The sequence below is a fragment of the Trachemys scripta genome, chromosome 1 (assembly GCF_013100865.1).
Source record: "Trachemys scripta elegans isolate TJP31775 chromosome 1, CAS_Tse_1.0, whole genome shotgun sequence".
In the NCBI taxonomy this organism is placed as follows: domain Eukaryota; kingdom Metazoa; phylum Chordata; order Testudines; family Emydidae; genus Trachemys; species Trachemys scripta.
The window spans coordinates 117,266,842-117,278,247 of NC_048298.1; the positions used below are offsets into that span (position 1 = coordinate 117,266,842).

Genomic DNA, 11,406 nt, shown 5'->3' on the forward strand with positions numbered 1-11,406 from the left:
TATCCTGACCTTTACAGTTTAAAAAAATGAAATCAAATCCCCTTGTGTATCAATGGAGTTTTGGATACAAGAACAACCCCCTTCCAAAACAACAACAAAAAAGTTGGGAGCTGTTTAAAAGTGTTTGGGGTGCGGGGCTGTGATCTGTCCCCCTGTTTCTCTCTCCCACCCTGTCCCACACACCACTTCAGCACACTCCCCTTTACCCCCGCACTTCCGCCGGGGGCCGCTTGCAGCCCCGGGACCACCCGTCACGAAATAGATAGAGCCTTTCACAACCGGCTGCTTTGCTGAGCATCACCTCCCCCTGGAGCCCCGTGGGGAAGGAAGGAAGCCGCCTTTAGGAGGCAGAGAGAGAGAGATCAGCTTCCTGAACTTGTCCTGTGCCGCAGCACTAAGCCAGCCTCCCCCCGCAAGAGATCTTCGCTGCTGGCTTCTGCTGCTGCCCCGGCGTGTTGGGCGTTCGGCTGGGATGTGGCCAGGCAGCGCCGGGGGTCTGAGACAGCGTTCCGGAGCCTGCTCGGGATTTTTGTAAGTTTCAGCTTTCCTTCTGGGGTCTTTGCACTTCCTCGTCAGAGATCTCCTCCCCTTCAACAAGCCGAACAAAGTAAGTCCAGGTGCCTGCAGGCGTCGTTCTCCCTTTGAAATGGAAGGATCAACAGTGGGGCGTTTTCTCTCCTTGAAAGCGGAGAGGATTTTGAATTAAAGTGTGAGGTCTCTATACATGGATTCCTCCCTCCCCCTCCCTCACCCCGTTTAGGTCGGGCTGGGAAAGGGTACGGAGGGGATTTTGTTGTTATTAATTAACACATATTATATTTATTTAGTGTTGCAGCGTATTCATTAGTAACATTTGAGCAGAAACACAAAAAAAGCTGGAGGAGATTAGATGAAGTTTAGGTGCATTATGATGATAATCGCGGGGGTGGTGGTGGTGGTGGTGTGCAAAGCACCATGCCGATTTTCAGTGCTAGATCACCTTTTTTTATTTTAATCGCATGCCTATTTTATTATACAAAATAAAATATTTATTTTAATTTTCATTATTATTTTTTGCTTGATTTGGATGGGGAAACCCCCCGCTCCTCCTTAGCTCAACAAGTGGTCAATAATTTCCCACCCAGGTAATGTAATATTTCCCCACACATTTCTATTTTAATCTGAAATACATGATGCTTTGGGACCAGACTGTCAGCCCTTATTTATGTGAGTGAATAACATACCAGTTGTCTTACTGACTTCAGTAGGGCTATTTGGAAAGGCTCACCTAGGTGAGCTCCACTATTGTGCCCTTGTTAAATATGGGTCAGATTCTGTAAATTCATACGCATGCAAGTAACACTTAATCACATGAGTACTCCCATTCAGCAGAGTAATCACTTGTGTGCAGTTGGTTGCATGGTTAACTGTCTCAGTAGGATCTGGCCTTAGAGCATGGATCATTATTTACTTTGGTCCACAGTTTTAAGGCCTTTCTGTGGCTTTCCTCACTCTACCAGTGTCCAAAATAAATCACTATTTTTATTCGTTTTATGATTTGGCCCTAACTGCCTTTATAACAATCACAGTCTAAAATGAGCATATAATAGCACTGTAGAATAATCTTACAGTGACATTTAACTTAACAGCTGTTCCCACGAGGGCCATCTACTCCACATGCCTATCACTTTTATTGTCTGGGAAAAATGGGAAATAGATGGCAAACTAGATCTTGTTCTTTTTTTCCTCAGGATGTAGGAGGACACAAAAGGGAGACCAGTGGAAAAGCACTTGGTCCTGCTAGGTGGACTATGGTGGCAGGAAGATGTTGGCCAGGAAGAGTATCATCCCTGAAGAATATGTGCTGGCACGGATTGCTGCTGAGAACCTTCGCAAGCCACGCATCCGGGACCAGCCCCGCAAAGCTCGTTTCATCGCCAAGAGCGGGGCGTGCAATTTGGCGCACAAGAACATCCGCGAGCAGGGCCGCTTCTTGCAAGACATCTTCACCACCCTGGTGGACCTGAAGTGGCGCCACACGCTGGTGATCTTTACCATGTCCTTCCTGTGCAGCTGGTTGCTCTTTGCCATGATGTGGTGGCTGGTGGCTTTTGCCCATGGAGACATGGATGCTAGCACTGAGAACTGTACAGGCAGTACTAAGTGGACACCATGTGTGACATGTGTCAGGTAATGTACAGTAGGAGGTGTAAGGAATAGCAATGATGTGAATGCCATGCTGCCCAAACCTAAAACTAGGCTTTGGTTTACTTGAACTGTTCTGTACAGTATAGACAACTGAAAAGTTGAGTGTTCTCCACTAGGTTCCACCAAATCCTACAAGCCCCCCAGGCTTGGGAAATACTGTACCTCAGAATTCTTTGATGCAGGGCCGGCTCCAGGCACCAGCTGAGCAAGCCGGTGCTTGGGGTGGCAGATTGTTGGAGGCGGCATTCTGCCCAATCCTAGGGCGGCACGGCCGCTTTATTTTTTTTGCTTGGGGCGGCCAAAAAGCCAGAGCCGGCCCTGCTTTGATGCCTTACCAGATCTCCTAGAATCTGATAGTGACAGAGACCTTGCTGCTTTTCAGATGTCTCTACAGTATGTTGATAATTTTCCGTGCCTGTTAAGTTAGAGCCTGCTTCAACAAAGTGGCCCTTAGGTGTGTGTTGTAAATGGTTTAGTCCTGTCTACATCAATAACACTATCTTGAACATGGTGTGGTCCATAGTGAATTTCACACCATGACACAACAAGAAATAGCTTATCTTGAGAACTATATTTTGGCTTCGGAAAATCAGTCCAAACTTTCAAAGATGACTACTGAATTTGGGTGCTTCATTTTCTGGCTTGTCCAACTTATGACACCTTAGTGAGACTTGATTTCCAGAAAATGGAAAGCATCTGAATATTAGGCCTCTTTTAGATATCTCTAGTTGGGAAGCCAAAAATGGAAGTACCCAAAATTATTAGTCACTTATGAAGATTTATCGATTTTAATTACGGGACAAGTGCTGTGACACACTGCATCAGTATTTATCTCAGACAACAAGAACTGTTGTGAAAAACACTACCAGAGTACTACAATAGGTGTCAGAGGAGTGTGTTATTTTCCTTTTACTACCAACAAAACTCCCAGAACCCTGGCACTTTCCAAAGTACCAGCCAAATGATTGATCAGGAGGGAATTTCAAATATACACAGTATGTTTACAGACTCCAAAGAGCAAACATTAATAGGAGCAAGCAATGAGACCATTCTGTGATATGTACAGTAAGATCCTTATTTATAGTACTTGTTCTTTGAACAGAAAGAACCTGATTAACCGTTGCCCTGTCATTTACACCGGTGCAAGGTGGGTATAAAATGCTACTGAATCAGAATGGTTGCATTTTGCATGCATTTTGCATACACTTTGCATTGTTGTTGGGAGCACACAAGGGGCAAGGTGGGATAGAATTAGACTCATAATATCTGAGTGTCCACTTTTATCTCCCTCTTTGTCTCGATGACACAAACACCGTGGTAGCATGTACAAAATTCCAAGTGGCATTATTTCTGGCCTACAAAGGACCAGGTTCTTAATCCCTTCCCTTGTTTTTACGCTGCTTTCCTAAGTAGGGCTATTCCCCTTCCAAGCTGGACTAAACTTCATTGCGTTGATTGATTTTACATTTATTTATTCTTAGGAACTGGCTGCAAGCCAGAGCTTCTGAAATGAGCAATTATGGCTCAGATCACCTCTGTGAGGGAACTCTCTCAGGCTTCTTTTTCATAGTATGTCCTCTCTATTGTTCAAGGAAAGGCGGGGCAGGGTTTGCAGCAGCAGAAAGGGCTCCATCCCACAAACCCGCTACTCTACTCTCAGAGGATCTGTCGGAAGGAAGGGCCATTGGGCACTGAGCTTTCTACATTTGGTCTGGGACTCCCTGCCTTGCCTTTCAGCTTCAAAGCAGCAGCACAGCTCCAATGGAGCCTCTCCTATGGGACTTTCTTGCTGGCTGCTACCCCAGGACGTCCCCTTCCCAGAGGACATTTCCTGGCAATGGAACACACATACACTAAAGTTCACACTGATTCATTTTTTGTGAGGAATCCACATGATACTCGGCCTTATGCAAGCTGGGGGTCACATGAGCACAACAGCTTTTAAGCCATACTTCCTGCTGCCAGGCATGTCCCTTGTAGTCCCTTACACTAGGAGACTGCTTAACTGTCTGCTTCAGGAAGTTTTATGGCTGCTTTCTGATGCCAATGTGGTGCAAAGGGGTTGTATCCAGAACAAGGTTCTGGCCCTTTCTCTATTCCATCCACTGGCATTACCACTGATAAGTCTCCACCTAGTCCATGCAGGATTTAAGGTACAAAATCCCTATTCAAACAACAATTCCAGTGAGGTCACTACATTTTACTGCAAGGAAAATGTGAAGGGTTATTATAACTAACTGAAACATAGGTGCGGGAACTATGGGTGTGAGGGGTGCTGCAGCACCCCCGGGCTCCTGGCTGCCAGCCCAGTGCCCGGGGACTCCGCTGTCGGCCCCACACCTGGGATCCCAACTGCTGGCCCCATGCCCAGGGTCTTGGCTGCTGGCCGCATGCCCGGGTCCCAGCCACCCAGCTCTGCTGCCATCCAGCTCCCGGGGTCTGCTGCCACTCCGCACCTGGGGCTTTGCTCCCAGCCTCAGCTGGGGAGGGGGGGTTGGACAGGGGTTAGGGGACTGGCTTTCAGCACTCCCACTATTAAAAATGTTGTAGCACCACTGAACTGAAGTGAATGAAGGATTAACATAACTTTTTGCTTTAGCACATGACGAAGAACACATGTTGTCATATAGTATTAGTATCTGTAGTGTTTCAGGCCAAAAGGTAGACAACCATCTATCTTCTAGTCACGAAAAGTAATTTTTCATGGCAGTAAATGATTCTGTTCTGTTAAAACTGACTCCCTGTTCCAACAAAGTTATGGAATAAAAGTATTGTCACTAATATTTTTAAGAATAAAGAAAAACTGATTATCTTAAAGGAATATTTGATATTGTCACTGTATACAGTAATAATAATAATTAAAAATAGCCAAAATTTTAAAGCCTGTGTGCCTAAAGTTAGTCTCTTAAATCCATATTAGACATCTAACTAAAATCTTTCCATGTAGGTTCCAAAATGTAGCTTTAAGAGACACCTGGGTTTGAAATTTGTAACCAACACTTAGAACTCATAGAGCACTTTATGTTTTCAAAGTGCTACAAAACTATTAACCACACCCCTCTGTGGTAGGTTAATATTGTTATCCCGCCCATTTTCCAGATAGGCAAATTGTTGCCAAAGCTGAAATGGGAATCAGTGACAGACTTGGGATTATTACAATTAGTTGCTCCCTGGCTTTTACTTCTCTGTTCACATGCTCAGCTTGCTAGACCTTCATTTCTTCAAGGACTGAGTTTACACTATAAAAATGTGGATTCTTTTTCAAATGAATCATTTTTGAAAGAAATTGCAGTATTTGAAGTTGCAACCATACACTTCGCTCTGCATATGGCTGAATATTCATCACCCTTTCACTAATTCCATTAAATACCATATTAACCCCTTCATTCCTGAATTCTTTAGAACTATGTGCAAAAAAACAAAAAAACACAATTTAAAAAAACACACAAAAAACACCACATTGGTGGTGACTCCCAAGAACGAAAAGCTTTTAAAAAATCCCGGTTTTAAAACATGCTTATCAAATTTGAATTAGAGCCAGTGAAAACTCAGCAGTCACATTACTGGGAGTCACTTCCTTTAAGATGAGTTTTCTCTTTCCACGGAAAAAAAAATCTCCCTGATTTTGCATGTGCTATAAAAAATTTTGAATTCTCTTTGTGACTCCTGGTCCTCTAGTAGTTCAAAGGACTGTTCCAACTTATCCTGAAGTCATAGTCAAAGGCTATGTCTAATCTACGTGGTAAGTTGACCTACGCTACGCAACTCCAACTACATGAATAACGTATCTGGAGTCGACGTACCTTAGGTCGAGTTACCATGGGAGGTCGACGGGAGAAACTCTCCCATTGACTTACCTCACTCTTCTCGTCGGGGATAGAGTACAGGGAGAGCGATCTGCTGTCAATTTGGTGGGTCTAGATCCACCAAATCGACCGCCGGTGGATTGATCTCAGAGCATCAATCCCGGCTGTAGTGTAGACCTGCCCAAAGAGTTAGTTAAGAGTTGATCAGGTTTTGTTCTTCCAAAACCAAACCTGAAACAAAGGGTGGTTCAGATCTACCTTTGTGGAAAGGATATATATATATATATATTACATTAACGTAGCTCCGTTATGTACATAGATGTTACATCTGGGCGGACTATAATACATGAAAAGGGCCATTGTCATATTTGTTCATATGCATCAATATAAGATTCCATGTATGGCATGTCCAATAAATAATCCACATGTTACTGATGTAGCATCCACATATAAGTTACAAACCTAGATCCAGATTTAAATTTTGCAGATGGCCTTATTTTGACAGTGAGTTGAACCAAAATGCTAGGTCAAACCACCCCCAACCTTTGGGAGATGAAGGGAATGAGTGTAGAGGCCCATTGACTTCATTCAGCTGCCTAGCCTCACTGGCTTACTCTCACTCGTAAACAGCCTGGTTGCTGCAGGAGCCATGCTTCTAGTGGTTTCCATTAGTGTGATTGTCCCCAAAGCCCACTGATGGGGCTATGTAACAGGTTGTGCTCTGTCCTAGCCATGGAGTGCCCTCTGTGGGTGGTGTCCTGCCCGTTGTCTGCCCAGCTATTTGTCTGTTTGGGACCCGCGTTACTCCCTGGCTTTCAGCGTCTTCTTCTGGACACAGCCCTCCAGCTGTGCCCCACTCGGGTCTCTCCCCTTCCGAGGGTATCCACAGTCCTCAGTCTGCACCTGCCCTTATGGCCCACCGCAGCCTCAAAGTCTAGTCCTCTGCCTCAGGGGCAAGCCACAATCTGTATCGGGCCATGCTCCTCCATGGCCAGGTGCAATGTAAGGGGGTGGGCGGGACCCAGGCCCACCCACTACTCTGGGTCCCGGCCCAGGGGTCCCTATGGCGGCAGCTATATCCTCCCCTCCTCTCCCCTCTACTGCTTGCACTCCCTGGGCCACTTCTCCTTTGGCCCTTGCACTTTCTCAGCCCTTCTAGTCAGGGGCTGCAGCCTGGCAGGTCACAAGTGGGAGCCCTCGCTCTGCTCCCCCAGCACTGCCCAGCACTGCTCTGTCCAAGGTGTTACCTCCTTACCTCAGGAGCCAGTCCTTCTCCCTTGCTAGTCAGGGAGAGACTGCTCTCTCCTTTGCTAGGCAGCCTTTATATAGGGCCCAAGTGGCCTCTTTCTATGCCTTGATTGGCTCTCCACAGGCCTTTGCTGACTGGCTGCCGGTCTGCACAGCCTCTCTGGCCTGTTCCAACCCTTTTTCTCATGGAGTGGGGCAGCCTCCCCACTACAGGCTGAAAGTCCAGAGGAGAAAGTAGTGTAAGGGTATGTCTACACTACCCACCAAATTGATCGATCACTACCCACCAAACTGACGGGTAGTGATCGATCTATCGGGGATTGATTTATCGTGTCTAGTGTAAACACGATAAATCAATCCCCAGTTGCTCTGCCATCGACTCCTATACTCCACCGCGGCGAGAGGCTGAAGTGGAGTTGACAGGGGAGTGGGGGCAGTCAACCCCACGCCGTGAGGACGCGAGGTAAGTCGACTTAAGATACGTCGACTTCAGCTACGCTATTCTAGTAGCTGAAGTTGCGTATCTTAGGCCAATCCCCTCCCAGTGTAGACCAGGCCTAAGTTAACTCAGGCTGTACTCACTGGACAGCTTTCCCTCACTGGTTTGGAGCGTGGGAGAATCTAGAAAAGTCAACCATCTCATCCACACTCCCTCCTCCACACCCCTGCCAACTCTGTGGAAGTGGAAGGTGTGGTACTCCTGACTCAGAGGTTTCATTGGGTGGAGGGAAAGAAAAGAACACTGTTACCTCTGTTCCCCTAAAAACCAACCCAGGTCACATTTGTATTAGTTTTATTACAATGCCGCTGTTAGGTCAGATAGAAAAGAGATGGAGCTTATTCATACACACACACATTCACTGCATTCATACCCTCATGCACCCACACAATGTGCAGCGCTGCAACTTGCTGCGCTCAGGGATGTGAAAAAACACCCCCCTGAGCGCAGCGAGTACAGCACTGTAAAGCGCCAATGTAATCAGAGCCTGCAGCGCTGCACACTCGCTCGCAGCGCTGCAAGCTACTCCCCTCTGAGAGGTGGAGTACATACAGCGCTGCAAGAGCTCTCTCACAGTGCTGGCGGCGTGACTACACTCGCGCTTCACAGCGCTGCCGCGGCAGCGCTGTGAAGTCCCAAGTGTAGCCAAGGCCTTATTTTGGAACTAGGCGGCTCTTGTCATGTACACTGAATTTCCTTTCTGTGTCCGTCACCGAGAAGCATTCCCAGAGCAGTTCCTTTCATGCATACCAGGTTCTTCTTTTCTTTACAGCACTTCATGACTGCTTTCTCAGGGCAGATTATATCAGACACACCTGGCTCCTGGCTCCTTGCAGTTCCTCTCCGCCCAGTCCCACATACACTCCCTCATTCACACTCTCTCTGAGGGATGGGATATTACAAAGCTTGGAAGTTTATACAAGTGGTAACTTGAAAAGGTTACAGAGCTTGCAAAGGTTACAAAACTTTAAAGGCTATGCTAACAATCACTGAATTTACAAAGTCTGCAAAAAGGTTGCAGAATTTGATACAAGTTACAGATCTTACAATCGCATTTGAGCGGAGGCTTTACATAACAAACACTTCAAGAGTTAGAGCTCTCTGCCTGCTGACATGGAGAAGAATATGGACCATTAGGCAGGGAGGTTAGGTGAATTGTCCAAGGCCAGAGAGAGAGTCAATGCCAATATTCAGGATTTCCAGGCTCTCAGGTCTGTCCTTTGACCGTTAAACAATGGCTCCTGTTCCTGCAAATGTTGAGCATTCAAAACTGCCACTGAAGTTAATGGGAGTTTTAAGTGTGCAACAATTGCAAGAATGAACTCTTTCATTGCTTCCTATTCAGTGTACACTGTTAACTTTTCTACTTGAGGTAGTTAGATAACTAATTGTATGCAACTTTCTCCATAGGTCTTTCACTTCTGCTTTCCTCTTCTCCATTGAAGTTCAAGTGACCATTGGTTTTGGGGGCAGAATGATGACAGAGGAATGTCCCATGGCCATCACTGTCCTGATTCTGCAGAACATCGTAGGTTTGATTATCAATGCCGTCATGCTGGGCTGCATATTTATGAAAACTGCCCAGGCTCACAGAAGGGCAGAGACCTTGATTTTCAGCCGGCATGCGGTGATTGCCGTTCGGAACGGCAGACTTTGCTTCATGTTCAGAGTGGGAGACCTGAGGAAAAGCATGATCATCAGTGCCTCGGTGAGAATACAGGTAGTGAGGAAGACAACCACACCAGAGGGGGAGATCATCCCTATACATCAGCAAGACATCCCGGTGGATAACCCTATTGAAAGCAATAACATTTTCCTGGTGGCTCCTTTGATCATTTGCCATGTCATAGACAAGCGGAGTCCTCTCTATGATATATCTGCTAGTGACCTAGTGAACCAAGATTTGGAACTTATAGTAGTACTTGAAGGAGTAGTAGAAACCACTGGCATCACCACGCAAGCAAGAACATCTTACATAGCAGAGGAGATCCTGTGGGGCCACCGCTTTGTGCCCATCGTAACAGAAGAGGAAGGCGTGTATGCGGTTGATTACTCCAAGTTTGGCAACACAATCAAGGTAGCTGCTCCGCGGTGCAGTGCTAGGGAGCTGGATGAAAAGCCTTCCATTCTCATCCAGACTCTTCAGAAAAGTGAGCTGTCTCATCAAAACTCTCTGCGGAAACGCAACTCCATGAGGAGGAACAATTCCATGAGGCGGAACAACTCTATGAGGAGGAACAACTCTTCCCTCATTGTGCCCAAAGTACAGTTTATAACGCCCGAGGGGAATCAGAGTATGTGCGAAACATGATATACAACCTCACATGAGGCTGAGTCACTGATAAAGGTTGAGAGGCCAAAAATGTTTTTAAAGAAACAGATGCAAAATAGAACTGTACTGGAGCTATTTATTCTTTTACTTAATGAAAGCATCACATAACAGCAGTAGGAAACACTATAGCACTAGGCATATTAATTAATGAATAATGACACTCAGAGTAAAGGAAGCATGGTTCACTCATGTAATGTATTTTGTATTAATATGTGTTTTAGTGGCATGTGAGATTTTTTTCCTTTCAAGGAAATCTATCTGATGCTTTTCTACAGACTGCCGTAAAATGTGTTTTACTTTTTACTTCTGGATTACGCACTCTCCGCCAGTGGGCTGATTTTCAATAGCACTGTGCATCCAGTAGCTTCCAGTTATTTATGTGGGATGTATGGATTTAAGGTTAATAGATTCATTGATTCCAAAGGCCAGAAGGGACTTCTGTGATCATCTAGTCTGTCCTCCTATATAACATAGACCATAGAACTTCTCCAAAATATTTCCTAGTTCATATCAGATCTAGATTTAAAAATTGCCACTCCTGGAGGATCTACCACAACCTTTGGTAAATTTTCCCAATGATTAATTACCCTGACTGTTAAAAAATTATGCCTTATTTCCTGTCTGAATTTGTCTAGCTTCAACCTCCAGCCATTGGATTTTGTTATACCTTTGTCTGCTAGACTGAAGGGCCCATTATCATATATTTGTTCCCTTTGCAGGTAATTATAAACTTTAATCAAATCACCCCTTAACCTTCTCCTTGATAATCTAAATAGATTGAGCTCCTTGAGTCTATCACCATGAGACACGTTTTCTACTCCTTTAATCATTCTTGTGGCTCTTCTCTGAACCAATTTATCAACATCCTTCTTAAATTGTGGGCAGCAGAACTGGACACAGTATTGCAGCACTAGTCACAGCAGTGCCAAATACAGAGATAAAATAACCTTCTACTCCTAATCAAGATTCCGTGTTTTTGCATCCAAGGATCACATTAACCCTGTTAGTCACAGCATCGTTTTTTTGGAAATCAAGTAAAGTGTTCATAAACAATTTCCCATTATCTTTCAATTTATTCTGATTAAATTCTTCATCCCAGCTGATTTGCCTCAGAATTGTTTTCAGCTGAGTGAAATTGGCCCTTTTAAAGCACTGTGTGTGTGTGTAAATAAGTATAACCAGTTTGGACTTTATTCTGTTTGCACATTATAAAGTCTGTATTTGGGGGGTAATATCCTGGCTCCACAGAACTCAATGGCAAAACACCCACTGATTACAATGGGGCCAGGATTTCACTCCCAGGTTTTAAAATCTTGGTTCCACTGGTTTATGAA

At 45.2% G+C, this 11,406-nt stretch overlaps 1 protein-coding gene across 2 annotated transcripts; it reads left to right on the plus strand.

Moving 5' to 3' along the window:
* The first annotated feature begins 253 nt into the window (after positions 1–253).
* KCNJ8 (potassium inwardly rectifying channel subfamily J member 8) lies at positions 254–10,615 on the plus strand. Of its 2 annotated transcripts, none has more exons than XM_034782706.1 (3): positions 254–607; positions 1,731–2,169; positions 9,151–10,615. In XM_034782706.1, exons 2-3 carry the CDS (start codon positions 1,805–1,807, stop codon positions 10,049–10,051), a joined length of 1,266 nt encoding a protein of 421 aa, XP_034638597.1. In that variant the 5' UTR covers positions 254–607; positions 1,731–1,804; the 3' UTR covers positions 10,052–10,615. The 2 variants fall into 2 exon arrangements, with proteins under 2 accessions (XP_034638597.1, XP_034638589.1); XM_034782698.1 differs by having other exon boundaries at positions 254–531.
* The last annotated feature ends 791 nt before the right edge of the window (positions 10,616–11,406 follow it).

Bases quoted from the DNA above. Each gene is read 5' to 3' on its own strand.
- KCNJ8 (XM_034782706.1), top strand. From the start codon at position 1,805: ATGTTGGCCAGGAAGAGTATCATCCCTGAAGAATATGTGCTGGCACGG. The intron at 2,170-9,150 runs GTAATGTACAGT...CTTTCTCCATAG, and splicing joins CCATGTGTGACATGTGTCAG to GTCTTTCACTTCTGCTTTCC.